Raw genomic sequence first — 18,840 nt, 5'->3', positions numbered from 1 at the left:
TCTCCACATCCTTGCCAACGCTTGTTATTTTCTGTTTTTTTGTTTTGATAGTAGTCATCTTAATGGATGTGAGATGATGTATTATTGTGGTTTTGATTTGCATTGCTGTAATGATTAGTAATGCTGAGTGTCTTTTTATATGCGTGTTGGTCATTTGTATGTCATCTTTGGAGAAATGTCTATTCAAGTCCTTTGCCCATTTTTTAATGGAGTTATTTGTTTTTTTGTTGTTGGATTGTAGGGGTTCTGGATATTAATTTCGTAGCAGAAATAATTTTCAAATCCAATGTCATAAAATATTTATATTTTCTTCCATAAGTTTTATAGTTTGGGGTCTTATGTTTAAGTTTTTAATCCATTTTAAGTTAATTTTTATGTATGGTGTAAGATAAGGGTCCAGCCTCATTCTTTTGCATGCGGATATTCAGGTTTCCCAGTCATTTGTTTAAGAGACCCCTTTCCCCATTAAATGGTCTAGGCTCCCTTAATCATATATTTGAGAGTTTATTTCTGGGCTGTCTGTTCTATTCCATTGGTCTCTGTGTCTGTCTTTATGCTAGTACCATGCTGTTTTGATTACTGTACTTTTGTACTGTTTTGAAATCAGAAAGTACAAGACCTCCAGCTTTGTTCTTCTTTTTCAAGATTGTTTTGGCTATTCAAAATCCTTGAGATTCCATATGGCTTCTTGGATGGATTTTTCTATTTCTGCCAAAGATACCATTGGGATTTTGATAGGGATTGCTTTCAGTCTGTAGATTGCTTTAGATAGTTTTGTCATCGTAACAATATTGTTTTCCAGTCTGTGAACGTGCGATGTTATTTATGTCTTCTTTAATTACTTTCAGAAATGTTTTTTAGTTTTCAGTGTACAAGCTTTTCACCTTCTTGGTCGAAAGTTAATTTAATTTTTAAAAAGAGTAGTTTACAAACAAATATTAGCTAAACCACTCAACTTTCAGAGACAGGTTGATAATTAAGGAGAAAAAATGTAATCCAAGCTCACGTTAAAAAAAAAAAAAAATGGAATTACAATGAAAGCAATCTCCATTTCCTTCTCTAGAAGGAGCCACTCTTAATGGGTTTTGGTATCTTATTTTATCACATGCTAAATAATGCCTTTGCATGTTTAAATAAGTATATCCATTTTACATTTATCATATACCATGTTATGCCACCTGGACTGTTTTTTAATATTGTTATTCCTCTAACATACCAGAAAAGATTTTTTAATTGAGTGTACCCTAAATCATTTAAGCAGTACTGTATTGAAAGCTTCCCGTATTTAGCCACTGGCGACTTTTGCCTGTTTAACAATATTCCTCAGAATCTGAAGTCTAAATATTAACTTCTATCCAAATACTCCGGCTTGGTAAGTGAGTAGGAGTAATAATTTAAATTAGAACTTTCCATGTTATTTCACTTAGAAAAAATTTTGCAAGAGAGGCAGTCTCTTTAGTGTTTAGTTGTCTCGAATTATCCAATAAAGCAATTAGTGTTCACACCTAATTATTTAGAAAATTACAGTTGGGTGGAGAGGACACATTGGGTAGTATCAACTTCCTTCACATTTCCCTCTTGATGACTATGGAATGACTTTTTGTTTTGTTTTGTTTTGTTTGACTCAGGCTTAAATAAAGAGTGTGGTAATCCACTTACAGTAATTAAAATTCAGTAAAGATCTTTCTTTGCTTATTGTTTGGCTCCTGCAGTACAGAAGTGTTTGTTTAGCTATGTGAATAACTTCCCAAGGATATTTAGCACATGGAGAGGAATCCCCAGTGAGAAAACACACTCTTTCTTGCTGCTGCTGCTAATTTCTATTTTGGTTGATGATTAGCTTTGTTTAATGAAAAGAGATTATATATGTGACCAGTTTACCCACTCAACACATGTGCTTTTGTGTTCTTGGCTGCTAATCTTATAACTTTCCTCTACCCCTTCTCCATCCTCAAGGTCTGTGCGTTATTTTTATTTTGTATAGAGTAGGCAGGTTTAAAGTGAATATTAAAAGGAAATGCCTTTGTTTTCCTGAAAGTACATCCCTCATTTGTTTTGTTTGTTTTGTTTTGTTTTGTTTTGTTTTGTTTTGTTTTGTTTTGTTTTGAGATGGAGTCTCACTCTGTTGCCCAGGCTGGAGTGCAGTGGCACAGTCTCTGCTCACTGCAACCTCCGCCTGCCTCCTGGGTTCACGCCATTCTCCTGCCTCAGCCTCCCAAGTAGCTGGGACTATAGGCGCCCACCACCTTGCCCGGCTAATTTTTTGTATTTTTAGTAGAGACGGGGTTTCACCGTGTTAGCCAGGATGGTCTCGATCTCCTGACCTCGTGACCGCCCGCCTTGGCCTCCCAAAGTGCTGGGATTACAGGCCTGAGCCACCACGCCTGGCCCATCCCTCAGTTTTGTATTTCTTCAAGGCTCTGCTTTCGTGTGACTTCCTTCTACCTGGAAATGACATCATTACCCAGTTCTTCCTAGGTCATTCCAGAAGTCACTTGGAATTCAATTGCCAAAGGAGCCTATTAACACAGCAGAACAAATTCCTGGCATCTTAGGTATTTTCCCAAAGCTTGATAGACATATTCCATTGGCATCCTTGTCCTGGGAGCCCTGTGTGCTTATGTTCTAGAAGTTTGTAACAGTTTCAGAAAAATCCATTGTTCTTTTTCAATGGATATTTGCTTCCAAAATAATGGCAATTTTATTTCACTGGGACTGATACCATGAAACTGCTAATATTTTGCTGTTCTCAAAATCATTGATTTCCTTTCCAACTGTCTGTAATGAATATTAAGTGCCCATATTTGAGGGAATTAGGTTGCAACTACATAAAGTTGGAAAGTGTATTCAGGAGGTAATTAGAGATCTTATAGGACTATTGTTAGCATTCAGACCTCAATTTCATATTTCTTGATAAAAATCATAAGTTCCTTCTCCTTCTCAAATACCATCTCTTTCCACTTGTAAATTCAGTCACCATTTTTCATTTTATTCTATAAACAGTGTGATGACTTTTTTATTCATTGATAAGGAGAACTTCAAACATTTTACCCTTTAAAGATAGAACTTTAGGAGCATGTACTTGAGAAAATTACTGGGAACCCGCTTTAAAATTGCTGCAGCCACACATTCAGTGTCTAAGTAGGATAAAATGTGGCTTATGTGCACTCTTTTTTACAGTACCTGGAAGTAGAGGAGAGTTTTGGAAATTATACTGAATTCAGTCCTATAAAAATATAAATTTTAAATACATTTGATTGCATCTTTAAAATGTGCCAAGTAGTAAGTTTCATTCATTTATGAACATACTAAAATCTCTTATTCTTGGGTATATTTGTGATACCCCTATGATATCTGATCCACAAATAGAACTATAATTGAAACAAAGTCCAATAAAAGGAAAAAATTAGTAGAACTCCCCATGTTCTCTTCTAACTGGCCCTGAGACTGTTTGAAGAACTTCTGACATAATGGCTTTAGTGAACCAGAGAGTCTCTTAAAATTACATCTTGGAACATACAGAATTTAAAACAAAACAAATCATTGTTTAAAAGTCGGTCCCATTGTTATCCCTGTAGCTGGTGCCTGCAACCTTGGGAACATTCTTCCTCTCTGTATTTCCTCAAGTTTGCATCTAACATTACATTGAAGTTTTTAAATTTGTTGGCTAACATAGAAAAACTTTTAAATGGACCATTTTGGTAGATTTACAAATGAGTAAAATACTGACAGTGAAACTGTCTGCATTTATAGGCATGGGTTTCAAGTATGCACAAAAAGCAAGCTGTAATTTTAAACAAAAGAGTCAATATAACAACTAAGGAGTTATTGAGGTGTATACTTAGAGTTTTAATGGGATTATTGAGAAGGCTTGCAAACACCCTTTTTTCAGTAGGATACTGTCACCTGCATTATGCACTCAGGAGAGTTCATTAGCCACTTGAAACTCCATATAGATTCCACAGAGACAAACTTAGGTACACATGGAAATAATAGCTAACATTTATTGAGCATCTTGTGTGTGGGGGCTAAGCACTTGGTTAAATACTTTAGTTGTCTTTCAGTTAATACTTGAAACAGTTCTGGAACTATATACATCCCATATATAGGTATGTACATACATATTGCTGCAAATACAGTTTTTAAACATAATGGTGCTACATATATATTGTTATAAACCTTTCTTTCTTCTTCTCTGTCTTTTCTTCTGAATATGTTCATTTTTTTCATGTCAGTCCTGTGAACCTGGTATGTTCTTTGTAACCCTGGGCATAGGGTTCTTTAGCACTATTTCTCAAACTTTGCTGCACATTGGAATCACCTGTGGGGCTTGGAAAAACACCCATGCCTGGGCCCCAACACCAGAGATTCCGATTTTGTTGGTGTGTGGTACAGCATTGTTGTTGAAGAATGAGATAACATTTATTAAAACATTCCCCTACTAAAAGACACATGATTCTCTATTACAAGTTAGGAAACCTGTTTTCTATTTCAAGGTTGTAATGAACACGTTTGTTGATACATCTTGGTGCCTGTGTATGAATATATCTGTAGGTCAACTTCTTAGATAAGCAATCTAGAAAGTTTGCTTTCATGTAGCTAGAAAGTGCAAGATGTGGATCAAAGGGCCAGTGCATTAACATAATAACAGACACTGTCAGGTTGCCTTCCACTGAGGTGATACAATTGACTTTCCCATGCACAGTTATGAGATTGCCTACTGTGGGGCTGAGGTTCTTCCCTCAGTCATCTTTCACTCTGTAGTGTTTTTTTTTCCCCCTTTAAGTTTGTTGTATATTTGGAGGGTTGTATATCTAAATGCTTATGAAAGTTCCCAACATGAAGGGAGGTTGGGGAAGTTCTGTGTCAAGGTGTTATTTCTCTAAGTCCTTTTAATGTTGTGTCTTTGGAATGAAATTTTATAGGCTGACATACCAACTTAATGCCTTTACTTTAATCATCAGAGAAGATGTGTAGCAATACATCCTAGAGCCACACAACACCTGAAACAGGACAGCATTAGAGGCAGCTGTCCTCTCTACTGCCTTATTTCTATACTTCATCTTGCATACAGTTGAAGCGTTCATCATCTTTCCATACGCCTCTTTTGAACATCCATTATGTAAAATTTGTAAGTAGAATTTTTACGAAGGGCAGGGTGCTGCTTTTGAAGGGAGTTCCAGTTTTTATAATGTGACTCTGTCATTGTTTCTGGGTGGCTTCTCCTTGCCGCATCATCAGCAGGACGCATTAAGAAAAGCTGGAACCGAGGTGTGGTATAGTGCTGGCCATGATGCAAAGCTCAGCGCGCTGCCCCAAATGAGCCCCTCTGAGCAGCAGGCATTGTGGAGAGACTCAAGCTCTAATAAACAGCTTGCCACACTGTGATTTTCAACTCAGGAATCACCATATACTTAGCTCTCTCTAAACATTTTTTACATTTGTAGTGGCAAATTGTGGCAGTGTCCACATGTGTTCAGAATGATCTTTCTGAGGAAAAAGTGTGAAAGCCAGTGGCCCTGGGTGCTTATATCTTGAGGGTTTGCAGTAGATTTTCTATCTTGGTAATCAGTTCACAATCGCTTCTTGGCCAGAGAAGATACCTTCAGACTTAGAGAGTAGAAGGATAAGTAGATGTGATCAGTGACTCAGGGTATCAAGGGGAATCATATCAATATTGCAAATGTCAATGTCCTTGCAGTAACTAAATTGGGTATGCAAATGTGAGAGTTTTTGTACAATTGGTTGGATTGGAATATTAAACCTGCTGAATTCTTCAAAATATACAGGAAAGCTTTTTTTAAAAAATGCCTTTTCCCATCCTGCTCCAGAAACCCTCAGAGAATTTCCCACAATTTGAAGATAAGCTGACCAACCTGCAGAGCCCTTGATTTAGTGATGACAACTGCCCTCTAGAGATTAAACCAGTCTCATGCCAGGAATTTACTCTGCTGATACACACAGGAATGTCAGAGAAAGGAATCTGGTTAACATATTTCCACCAAACAGTAGTTAACAAATAAATCCTTGTCCCCAACTTTTTAATGTAGTTCCCACTTCCCTTTATAGTGTCCACCCAAAAGCCATCAGACATTTCTTGAGTACTTGGGGGTGCTAGATGGTGTGAGGAGACAGAGCATCTCATTTAGCCTTTAGACTACGCCTGTGAACAGTTTCTTCCTGGGCTAAGAAGGAATCTTCCCCTTGGCATGAAACATGAATTGGCATGTTTAATTAGTGGGTAAGAGCTACATAATCCATCCATTTTCTTTTTTTGCATGGGCTGCTTGGAAGCTCACACCGAAGTGTTGTGCTCTAGCTTTCCTACTCTTAGATTTTTTTCATGTACAGCCCCCTGGGTTTCTCCCACCTTGACTTTCTGTGTTTCATTCTGTGTTAAAATTTTGGTCTCATTGTGTTTTCATTGTAAACCATGTTAATTCACTTTCTTACAACAGAGGGGAGGCAAAAATATGTACAACTTTATTTTTACAGATGATAAAACTGAGTTTCAGAGGATGTAAGTCTCTGTCCTAAAGTCATTCCAAGAAAGAAGTGGTGGAGCTGTTATTTGAACCTGTGTTGCAATTCTGCGGCTGCCCATGTGATATTGTGTCTATCAGTTTTTCCCTAACTGGAAAGCACAGGCATCTGCATGAGAAAGTTGGAGGTTTCTTAATTGTTACCAGAGAGTGAGGCTAATTTTAAGCAAGAATCTTTGTTCTTTGTGATGTTTCATTTTCTCCTGTTGCAATTGTATTAAAGTAATCTTGGCATAAAAGTAGAAGAACATAAAAAGAGGAAGGTAATTAGTGAGTTTTAAAATTTGCTTTCAGTATAAACATGAACATATAAAGTCCCCTGGGCAAAATTTTATTTCTTTATTTTCAGTTCAGTAAACTGTCATTTACCAAGTATGCCAAGAGCCATTTTTCTCCACAGAAGCCCATGTAGAAATAAAAATTATACCTTCTTGGCAATAAAATGCCTCCATGATAAAATACGGTTACGACGTTTGAGAAGGAACAAGATTGAACAGCATCTGGTTTGGGGCTGTAAGGACTGGGAGCAGTACTCACTTCCCCAGGGGACCCTGTCTAGGCCTCACCAGGGAGAGGGACTTAGTGTGACTATGAGCCCTCAGCCCAGAGTACCTCCAGTATCTTCTTTAATCCATAGTAAACTTTGCTTCAAGTTATGGTAAACATAATTGTTGAAATTAAGTATATATGCATTCAACTTCGCATCTCAAAATTCGCCTGCATTATTTCAATTGTGAGGAAGTTAAAAAATGCCTAATAATATATTTCTTTTTGAAACAATGTCTTTTAACATTATTTGCATTTTCTGTGTGGATGGCACCAAAGGGTTGACTGCTTGTTTGGGAAGATCTGAAGCCTTAAATACCAAAAGTGTGGTCGTTGTGGTGGGGGGACATTTTCAGAGGCAGCCACATTCACCTATATTTGTGAAGACTGACTTTAGGGATCATACACTTGGATCACAGAGGAGCAGTGTGTGTAGAGTACAGGTGACTGCCGGTATCTTGCAACATACAAGTATTCTTTTCCATGACTGATGGCATTACTCTCAGATTTTTGAAAGAGCTGCTGGTGATTCAGGAAAGTTCATTCTTTTGTACATTTGTAAAGAACAAAACTTGGCCTCTTAGATCAGAGGGAGAGCTTTGATGTGACAAAGTTGGCAGTGGAGTTGTAATATTTTATGTTTTTGTAGCCCCCACAATTTAAATTTGTCTTTGTACAGTATCTGAGCGGATCCCTTAGAGGCAGATTGGAACCCAGAGGGAGAAAATTATTTGCATTTCTTTTGACTTCAGCTTACAGTTGTTTATTGACTTAACTCACAGACTAGCAACAGGTCAGCAGAGGGAGGGCACAGCTCTCTGTGAGCTGTGATGTCTTCAGGGTGCTCCAAGGACACTTTGGATTTGGCTCCTCTCCCAGATGATCTAGACGAGATGTCTTGGCTTCCACACTCTGGTTTCTGTCACGTGAACAGCACAAACTTCCTAACTCGAGGACCTTGTTATATTGGCTTTAGGGATTTATACCCTAAACCCATGGTTATGGTATTACGTGACACAGAACAGTTGTTGCCAGCTTTTTAGGATCAAAACTTGGAGGTCCTCTTCTTTGCTGTTTACATGTGGGGTGGGGCATAGTGTTTCTGGTAGGGCTTGGAAAAGGACTGTTAATTACATGCTGGTTGAGGCCTGGTCTGGCCTGAGGGCATGCATGGACTTCACCTGGGTGCCCTCCTCCCTTATCTAGGGAGAAAGTGGGGAAGGAAGTGGGCAGTTCTGGCTTCCACTCTGTGTCCCCTGCCTATGCTGAGGCAGAGAGAGCAGACAGAAGTAGAAAGTGTTTTCAGGGTGCTAATGGCTTTTTTGAACATTTGCATATTGGTTTCCCTGTCCATAGATGCTTTCATTGTTTTCTTCTTGCCTCGGAAAAGTTACTGGGTCTAGAGGATCGACTGCTGGGTGAAGTTCCAGGAGCCGCTCCAAGAAGTGCCCTATTAGAACATCCTTTTGGGACCAAGTGTATGGGCAGGGCTGTCCCTCCACTGACACACTGACTGAGAAACGCCCTTTCCGTTTCCTGATGGAGAGGATGTTGAAACCTGCAGGGAAAACACAATTCCCTTTCAGACGTTTCTCCTATAAGCTTTAGACTACAACTCGTGATTTTTTTTTTTTAGGCTCCAAATAGTATTTGGCATCTGGTGTATTTGCAAAATGAAACCAGACATGAGGAATGTGAGAGAGGAGAGGGATGGCCAAGGAGAGAAGCAAAGCAATTTTTTTCCTTTCACATTTTTCTTGATAAGACAATTTGGGTTAACATTATTGTGTTGTTGCAACGCAAATTACACATCAGGGCGCTTTGGAAAATTGCAACATGTGAGGTAAACTGCAGTTCTGAAAACATGGGTGTGGCAACTAACGTGGAGGGTCCCCCAACCTTTCTCTTTAAAGTTGCTCTTATTGCATAACTCTGTTTTCTTGTCCTTCTTTTTATGGTTGTGACATGAATTCTATTGTTTCAGAAATTCCAGGGACCATTTATAGTAGCAGAACAATGACTATATTTTAGTGTTGGCATTATAATTCTTAGGAAAATTCAATGTCAGATGCTGTCCATCTTGATTCATGTAATAGAAGTGGGGAAGAACAATTATGGTTCCCACTGCCCTTTGCAAGTGGATGTAAAAACTCTCACAGCTTCTAACCAAGCTGGTGGCTCTCAGGAACTCATTGTCCCTCCCTCCCTTCCTCCAGCATATCTTGACTGCCATTTCCCCTAAACCCCTCCAGCTAGAGGAAAACCTTGGCAATTAGATTCCTCAGTCTGGACAGTCATCTTATAAATGTGTGGCAGAAGTCCTGATGAACCAATTAAAATAGTCTGCATATCAGTGAAAATCTGTTTTGTTATGACAACCTTAACATTTCACTCATGTATTAAATACTGATTGTGTCTTGCTTTGTGGAAAACAAACTTTACATATCACATATATTATGACTTGGCATTATCAAAGGAAAGTGTTAGGGAGGGTTTTCTTGTGGACTATAGGTTGTTTTCCAATGTTTTACCGTCATAATTATCATCATCCACATTCCCTAAAATTTGGCCTCAGTTTTTGACTGTTGCTACATTGAGAGTCTTGCTTGTTTTGTTAAAGAGCGGTACAAATGACTCTGACTTCTAGCTAGGCCACAGATGGATTGGATTTCTTCCTCTTTGCTAAGGAAAATGCACCTGCTCCAGAATCTTAAGAAGCTTTTTAAATTGTTTCCTTGTGCACAGCATAGCAATAGTCATCTGTAATGTTACAGATGGATTGCAGTTTGGATGTCCCAGAAGTGACTTCTTCCTCTGCAGCAATGCCAGAAGCTGAGATTAGAAGATGTGCTCTGGTTCAGGGCCCAGCTGTCATGGTGGAATTAGTCCTCTTCCTCAGGCTGATCTGATTAAAAAGAGACCGATGTGGAAACCTAGGTCCCTAGTTTCAGGAACTATGCATTTCCTCTTCATCGGACAGGAAAATGACCAACTCCCCTCCCTGCTGTATGTCTGCACTAGTCTATTATCTCCCCAAATGGCGTTTTGAGTTTTCTTAATCTGTGTCTCCAGTACCTAACACTCTGTGGGTGTGTTGAGGAAGTTCAGATCATGATGGCTGAGTAAGTGAGTGTTTTCTTGGGCAAAATGTTGACTGAATATAAGATATTGGGGAAATGTCTAAAAGATTTTATCAGTGAGTCTCTTTTCAATGGCACTTACTTGGGAATGAGTTGAAAAACTACGCACCAGCTAGTTTGGCCAGAAATTCCTCACTCTTGGAAAGCTGGAAAGCTGCAAATATCCCAAGGATGGAATTCATTTATGAGACTTCTGTCAGCATGAGAAAGCTTGACAAGTGCCTAAGGAGAACTCAATGATCGGATTGGCTTCAAATGTCTTGGTGGGTTTGAAAACAGATCTGCAGACAACTACGGGAAGAACACCCAGTCACATTTCTCTGACATTCAGAGGTAAGACCATCTGTTCACTTAGGCATTTATACTTTTGCATTCAACAAACATTTGTTGAGAATATACTACATGCCAGGGATTGACTAAAACTTAGTCCCTGCCTTCAGGATCTCATAGACTAGTAGGGGAAATGGACATTAAAAAAAAAAAAAAAAAAAAGACACTCAAGTATGTATATCATGCTAGACGTGTAGAAAGAAATGTGTAACAGTTCTGGGAAACCGAAGGCCTACGAAGCAGCAGTATTTGAGCAGAATCTTGAATGCTGAGTGGAAGAGTCAGATAAGGAAGACACCCCAGGCTGAGGACACTGTAGATGTGTGGGCTAAGAAGTGCGACCATTGCCGAGGTCTGATGAGTGCACGCGGATGCCTGCGTATGAGGCATGTTTAGAGTATTGGGAGATATGGGCTGGAAAATAAAGTTGGCAAGGGCCAGAGCAGAGACCACCTTCCAGCATGTAGCTCCTCTGGTCTGGGCCTCGCCATCTTCAGCCTCTTCCTTCCTAGCACCCCCACGACTCAGCATCCACCATGGCTCATTAGGCTTCAGCCACATTGGTCTTCCCTAGTGACTGAAATGTGCCAGCTCCCCACCTGCCCTGGTCTTCACACATACCTCCTTTAACCTGGAATCGTCTTCCCTAGCACTTTGCAAGACTGGTCCCATTTTATCCATCAGGTCTCAGCTTAAACACCTGTGGTCAGGAGAGGCCCTCCCTGATCATACTATCTGAAGGAGCTGCCCTCCCACCACTACCACCATTGCCCTTCACTTTCTTCTTTGCATCCCCTGTAACATGAGCCAACTTCAGGAATAACGTTTTAGTTTTCTTGATTTTTTTTTCCTGCCTTCCCCAAAGCACACAGGCATCTTTTTCTCATTTTCATCTCTTTTCCCTTAGTGCCCAGCACAGTGTTTGGAATATTTGGCTCATAATTTTTACTTGATAAACATTTGACTAAATGATGCAATGGATGGATATGATGGGCTAGGGAAGCTGTTGTTACTTTTATGATGTATGGGCTTCTCTGCATAAACATCTCTACCAGTAAATCAAGTGTGTAAGGGCATGGGCAGCATTCAGGGTATTGGGAGATGGGGGCTGGAAAATCAAGTTGTTAAGGGCCAGTGCAGAGACCTCTCTCTAGTGTGTGACCCCTCAAACTTCTGTCTTCCTGATGGCCTGCCTCCTTCCATCTTAAGTCTCACCTGTGAAATGGGGGATGATGAAATGAAGTGATGGGTGCAAATATGAGTATTAAATCATATATACAGGGCAGTTGTTGGAATCACTCATCAGTGAAGTGCTAGGGCAGTTAAGGTGGGCAGGTGCTTCTGAGGGGTCCAGTGGAATGATTCCTTTTGTTTCCTGTTTTGGTCTATATCTAAGAGACTAGGCTTGGAATAGTGGAGCTCCATATATGGGGAAAAAATGGATGCCTGTTGAAAATCTCCAACACATGCCATCATCTAGAGTTTAGGGATGGGTTTAGGAAAGGACCTTGTATTTGGGGATCCGTGGAGGAGTCAGCATAAAAACTTGGCCTTTGGGTTTCACGGAGGCTTCCATATACAAATTACCATCAAAGGCAATATTTTGGTGCTTATTGAAAGGATTTCAATTAGGTTCTTAAATGTAGTAGACCCTGTGTCTTACTACCCATCTTAGAAACTAGCCAAGAACTTCATATTCTTTTGTTTATAAAACTGTTGGGATTTTCTTTTTAAGACTTGAAAATGCTTTGGACTGATTTTTAGATCTTAACATTACCCCCTACTTCTCACCCCTCCTCAGTACAGCCAGAATGTAATATAACTTGGGTTTAAGTGAAACTTGTAACATGTAAAAGGAAAACTGTTGCTATGTTTGTTTATTCTGTAAATACTTTGATTGTACCCCTATGTGCAAAACACTAAATGACATGTGCCATGTCACTTTTCCTCACAAGTTGATTCTTCAGTGAGGAAATAAAGACCCAGACCTCTATTTACAGTAACTGTTGGCTATACATGATGGAGGTCACAAAATGCTAAGAGAGCCCAGACCATATCTAGTTAGGCAGATTAGCAAGACTGCCTGAAAGAGATGGCTGGAAATGAGCTTTGAAGTCTGAATGTGGGCCCTAGGACCCTCCATGAGCTGGCCCTTGCCTATTTTAGCCTACTTTATTTTCTTGCCCTCATTTCCTAATAGCCTGAACATTGCCTTCCTGCCCTGTCTTCCTGGGCAACACTTCCCCATCTCCCACAGTCATACAGACCTTGTTGGTAGTCCCAGAATGATCTCTCTTTAGTTTACCGAGGATAAGATATGTGACACTAGCCTGGCTTCCGAGTGGGATGTGGTCCCTGCTCTGAGGACACATACCAGAGACAAATATTAACAGTTATATTTTAATGAGATAGGTCATGACTCCCATGTCCTAATGTACATCAGCACTGCTGCTGCCTACCTGTGTTGGGTACAAGAATTGAGATTAGGTTGGGCACAGTGGCTCATGCCTGTAATCCTAGCACTTTGGGAAGCCAAGGCCGGTGGATCACGAGGTCGGGAGATCGAGACCATCCTGGCTAACATGGTGAAACCCCATCTCTACTAAAAATACAAAAAATTAGCTGGACGTGGCGGCGGGCGCCTGTAGTCCCAACCACTAGGGAGGCCGAGGCAGGAGAATGGCATGAACCCCGGGAGACAGAGGTTGCAGTGAGCCGAGATCACGCCACTGTACTCCATTCTGGGCAACAGAGCGAGACTCTGTCTCAAAAAAAAAAAAAAAGAATTGAGATTAAGCATGTAAACTTTTATAGCAATTTGACATTGCTGAGATCTTTCAGTTTATAACAGATTGGATGAAAACAACTAGTTCTTTACCACAGATAGTTTGAAAGCTGGTATGTAGATTAACCTAACTTGGATATTTTTGATAGGAACATTTTTGCATACTCATACTCATTTCCGCCTCTAAGCAGATAATCATATCAATGGCTTTTTAAAATCTCACTTTATTTATTGTGAAAGTAGTACGTCTTCAATATGCCAACTTAGGAAGTGCAGAAGAATCTTTTTGTTTGTTAAAACAAACAAGGTAATCTCTACATTTGTCACAGAACTAACTGCTGCTTGCATTTTATTTATTTTGTCCTTTTTGCCTGCTCATATATGTAAATTTTTTCTCACAAAAATGGGACACTGTATTGTTTATTCTTTACGTGTTTGCACGTCATTAAATATTCTTTTACAAAGGGCTGCTTGGTAGTCTGTTATCTAGTTGTACCATAATTTATTTACCTTTTCTGTATGGTTCTTCATTACAAGCACTTATTCTGTGCCCTTATTTGCTCTTATAGATAATGCTTTGGAAACTGCTGTGAAAACATTTTTGATAATGTCTCTGAATATTTCCTAAGCATACATTTTCAGAAGTAGAAATACTAGGTCAAAATGTGTGACCACTTTAAGACTTTGATAAATTGCCCTTCGGAAATGCAGAACTGAATTTCAGCTATCAGCAGCAGTGGGTGTACTCTCAGGATTGGTACTTTCAGGGTGGGAGGATGTTGCTAGACAAAGGCAAGAGCGAGAAGGAATGAGTGGTCTACTTGGGTGGAAGGTGAGAGGAGTGCAAGATGTTTACGGGGCATCAAAAATGCCTGTTGAGTAACGTGTAGGATATTTTTGAGGAATTAGGAAAGACAAAAGTTGAGCTGAAATCCACTGAAAGCCAATTTAGAATGGTATTGGGGAGCCATTGGCAGATTTTCAGCAGGGAGATGAGACCCAGAGCTCTGCTCTGAGAAGATGGTGGTATATAAAGCACAGTCTGTACCATACCACTCATTCCCTGTATCCTTCATGCTCCTTCCTACCTCATGCCTTTGCTCGTACTCTTCCCTCTGCCTAAAGACCCTGTTTTCCATATTCTGTCAAAACTCCACTCATCCATCCAGATTCTTAGGTAATTCCTGCTCAGTTTACATGGCACTTACTGGCATATTACCTTTATTATAACTATCTGGTGAACTACTGTCTCTCACTAGATTATGAGCTTCTAGTGAGTGACCTGTTCCTTTCCATATGCTTAGGCGACTACTGTCATTCCTGGTACATAGTAGGTATTAATGCACATTTGCCAAAGGAATCCCAATTATGACATATGTCTCAGTGTGACCTTGCACAAGTACACCCTAGGCCAGAAGACATATGCTTCAACAGAACAAGACATTGGATGTTTGACTTAGTCTTTGTTTAAGAGCCACTTAGAGCATCATTGTGGACTCTGTGATAGACACACTGCTTTTGTCCTTTCCCTCCCTCTGCATCACAGAACCTCCCAGTTCCTAACGGTAGAGACCACTTTCACTTCAAGTCAGCTAAGGACTACACTGTAGAAGTCTCTGGAAATTATAGTTGTTTATGAGTGCTTTTACTTATTTACATAGTAGTATTAATTACAAAATCAAGAAATTGGCTACACATTTTGGAGTTGGATTATCTGATTTGGAAGATGCCGTAAGTCAATGGGTTGGAGTTTACTTTTAAAACTTAAGAACAAAAAAAGTTCAAAGAAGGCATCGGTTTTCTCACTGTCCAGATTTGTTAAATGTTGACAAACTTGACCCTAGTCTTTCTTCTATGTGTATACTTCTATATTTAAGTGTATAAATAATGCATTCACAGCCTTGTTCTATCACCTTCCCTGACCAAGATACGTTTCTCCTCCCCTGCCCTTCCATCTCTTGAAGGACCAATGCTCATCCTACCTTTTTTTTTTCTTTTAACCTCATCTCTTTTTAAACATTGAAGACTTATAACAGTTATACATCTAAATGTGCCCACTATTCTTGAAAAAGCATGAAAAGAACATTCTTTTTCTTGCCTTTTTCTAATCTTAGTCCACTCTCAGAAGAGAGGAATTAGGGATTTGTTGTCTATCCTTTTGGACCATTTGGTGGAAATAAATGTATATGTATGGCTTTTTGTATGACGTTTTTAAAAAGACACAATGGCATCATGCTATGCCTATTGTTCTTCTTTGACTTGGTTTTTTTCAATAGACAGTATCAACTGGAAATCTTTCCAAGGCAATATATACAGTTGTAACTTGAAACATACCGTCTATCATCATTAAAAACATATTTTTGTGGTGAAAATTTGGATTCAAAAGGGTAAAAGTGAAAATAAGTAGTTCTCCAACCCTCTGTTTTTATTTTGAGGATTACTGCTATTAATATTTTCTTTCATATATTTATAAATACATACCTTCTTTAAATCATGTACTCCTATAGCATTTTCAACATTTTCCCATATCTATATACACAAATGCCTTGATTCTTTTAAATTAGTGTATAATATTCTATTAGATGAGTGTGTGTGTGTGTGTGTGTGTGTGTGTGTGTGTGTGTGTGTGTGTGTGTGTAATTTAACCATTTCCTTTCCTTACTGGTGAATTCATTTTGTCTTTTCAGTTTGAAAATCTCTGGCCCTTCTAGCTCAAGTCCTGGCTTTATTGTAAATTTTAATTAGTTAATACAATGAACATTTATGGAGTGCCTTCTCTTTTCCTGGCATTGTGCAGAGCACTAGACCCACAAAATACTTGATGCACAGCCTCTTCCCCTGACTTCAGTTACCACAGTCTAACAGGAAGACACACTCATAAAGAGCTTAGAATGTGATCATGCTAGAATGGATATATATGTCATAGCATATATGTTATTAATTCTATTTAGGGAAGAGACTTTTAAGTCAGTCTGGAATCAGACTTTAAAAGATAAGAAAGAAATCTCCTAGGGGGCAAGGAAGAGAAGGTCATTCTTTCAAGAAGAGTAATAAGAACAAATTAGGTCGGCAGGAAAGGGAATGTGATGTACAAAGATCAGACAGTAGCTCAGTGTAATTAGAGTGTATGTTGTCGGGAGAGTGGCTGGAGTTGTCCTATTTGCTCAGCAGTTATTGCAGGAAACAGTCAACAAATGAATAGAAGGGTGTGTGTTCTCTGCCCAAGTGGACTCTAAACCCACTCGGTGGTGTTCCTTCTATGCCCTGCAGGGTGCACACAATGTCGCCAGCACACGGAGCTCTTTCTTGAGTTGGTCTGGGCTTTTAAAAACCATTTTGTCTGTTCCTGTACTCTTAACCAAGTCATATCCTCTTTTTGCAGAGTTTAGTCACATCAAGAAATAGAACAGAATTCAACCATGGCCCCAAGAAAGAGAGGTGGACGAGGTATTTCATTCATCTTTTGCTGTTTCCGAAATAATGATCACCCAGAAATCACGTATCGGCTGCGAAACGATAGCAACTTTGCGCTTCAGACCATGGAGCCAGCATTGCCCATGCCCCCTGTGGAGGAGCTGGATGTCATGTTCAGTGAACTGGTGGTGAGTCCTAGTTTTCTATCCTGGCATTGGTGGGGAGCCAGGGAAGGAGAAGAGGAGAGGATGTGAATGAGTTGGTTTGGTTTGACATGGACTTTTCCTTTTCAGTGAAATGGCCCGCATTCACCTTTATGTCTGCACCCTCACGTCACCACTAAACCTGTGGAGAAGGAAGAGTTAGAAGAGGGTAGTATTACCACATCCAAGTGCTTTGCTGGCGCTTTAAGTGGGTGGAGGGATTTAGACCTTCAGTTCTTCAAATATGTGGCAGTACTGCATCTTAAGTTGCCCTTCTTAATTTGTCTCCATCCCAATCCTTAGTCTATACATGTATGCATATCCTTCATTTACTTCACACCTATCGGGATTCCCTAATGCTCCCCTACCCCCACACCGAATATACAGTTTTAATGTATTTTTTAAAAAATTAGTCATACTTCCCATCCTGTTGTTGATCCTTTGGTGAAAGACATTATTACTTAAGTACAGCATCATTATTTAGCCTAGTGATAGGATTAGAATAATAACTGTTGTGGGAATCTTTTTATAGATACTATCATATTTTAGAATCAAGTGTACTGAAATGAAGGATGTATCTAGTGCAGGACCCATTCATCAAGAGATGTATGTACATTCTCCAGCTTAGCTTTTCAAGCATCAGTTGGTGTTTCTATTCTGTATTTCAGAAGATATTATGGCATAGTTTAAAGGGAGCTAGCATAGGAATTAGGAAGACTTCGGTTCAAATCACTGCTCTGACTTTATTTTCATAATTGTAAAAAATCATGTTATTTTTCTGATCCTGTTTTCTGAAGGAAGAAAACATCATCTTCTAGGTTTGATATAATGTTTCAGTGAGAACAGTACACACTGGGAGTGGCCCAGTGCCTGGCCTTTAAACTTGCTTAATAAATGTTACATGAATACTGTATCCTGCCTTGATCACCACTGGCATTTTGTAATGGAGTTAGTTCTTCTTTCTTTCTTTTCTTCAACTTTCATTTTAAGTTCTGGGGTACATGTGCAGGATGTGCAGGTTTGTTACACAGGTGAACATGTGCCATGGTGGTTTGCTGCACAGATCATCCATCCTATCACCTAGGTATTAAGCCCACTATCCATTAGCTGTTCTTCCTGATATTCTCCCCACTCCACCATCCCCTTGCCCCCTGCCACATGCCCCAGTGTGTGTTGTTTCCCCCCATGTGTCCATGTGTTCTCACCATTCAGCTCCCACTTATTAGTGAGAACATGTGGTGTTTGGTTTTCTATTCATGCATTAGTTTGCTAAGGATAATGGCTTCCAGTTCCATCCATGTTCCTGTAAAGGACGTGATCTCATTTGTAATGGAGTTAGTTCTAAATGGACCATTTATATTGTTCAACAGACACTAGAGAATACTATTCATTTTGCATGATTCTTTGGTCAAGAACATACTGTAGGCTGCTTTAGTGTTCTCCTTGGGTAATATCTGAACTGACCATGTCACTCCAACTCTTACAGACCAGAATTCACTTATAAAGCAGAAAGATAAACCAATATGAGATTGGTTATGAAGCTGATGTTTGATTTCTGGTCTGCGTGGAGCGATGGGCCTATTGCCAACCAGAGTTGGTCGGGAAAAAGAAAAGATGACTCCTACCAGTGTACTTGCACTTTATGATCTTGAATATTTTCCATGTTTAAGGAATCTCTCCCTCCTCTGAATCTCCACTGCATGAATAATTCTGTTGCAGGTGTTAACAAGGAAGTTTGAAATAGAAAGCCAGAACCTGCCCCCCAAAGATCTGACAGTAGTAAAAGGAGATCCATTACAAAGAAGATATGATGGCACCAAAAGCATAATCACAAATTACCTAGGTGTGTAATATGTGTTGTGCGGTGTAAGTCAAGGAGG

At 39.5% G+C, this 18,840-nt stretch overlaps 1 protein-coding gene across 3 annotated transcripts in view; it reads left to right on the top strand.

The window, feature by feature from the left end:
* DAAM1 (dishevelled associated activator of morphogenesis 1) overlaps positions 1 to 18,840 on the top strand; it is a 180,839-nt gene that overhangs the window by 55,514 nt on the left and 106,485 nt on the right. For all 3 annotated transcript variants that reach the window (XM_003901874.3, XM_003901875.3, XM_009211623.3), the window contains exon 2: positions 16,726 to 16,945. In XM_003901874.3, coding sequence (XP_003901923.1) covers positions 16,763 to 16,945 — 183 coding nt within the window. In that variant the 5' untranslated portion in view covers positions 16,726 to 16,762. The remainder of the gene's footprint in view (positions 1 to 16,725; positions 16,946 to 18,840) is intronic.

This window comes from Papio anubis, chromosome 7, assembly GCF_008728515.1.
Source record: "Papio anubis isolate 15944 chromosome 7, Panubis1.0, whole genome shotgun sequence".
NCBI lineage: Eukaryota > Metazoa > Chordata > Mammalia > Primates > Cercopithecidae > Papio > Papio anubis.
The sequence above is the reverse complement of the archived record's forward strand: the minus strand, read 5'-3'. Positions and strand labels throughout refer to the sequence as shown.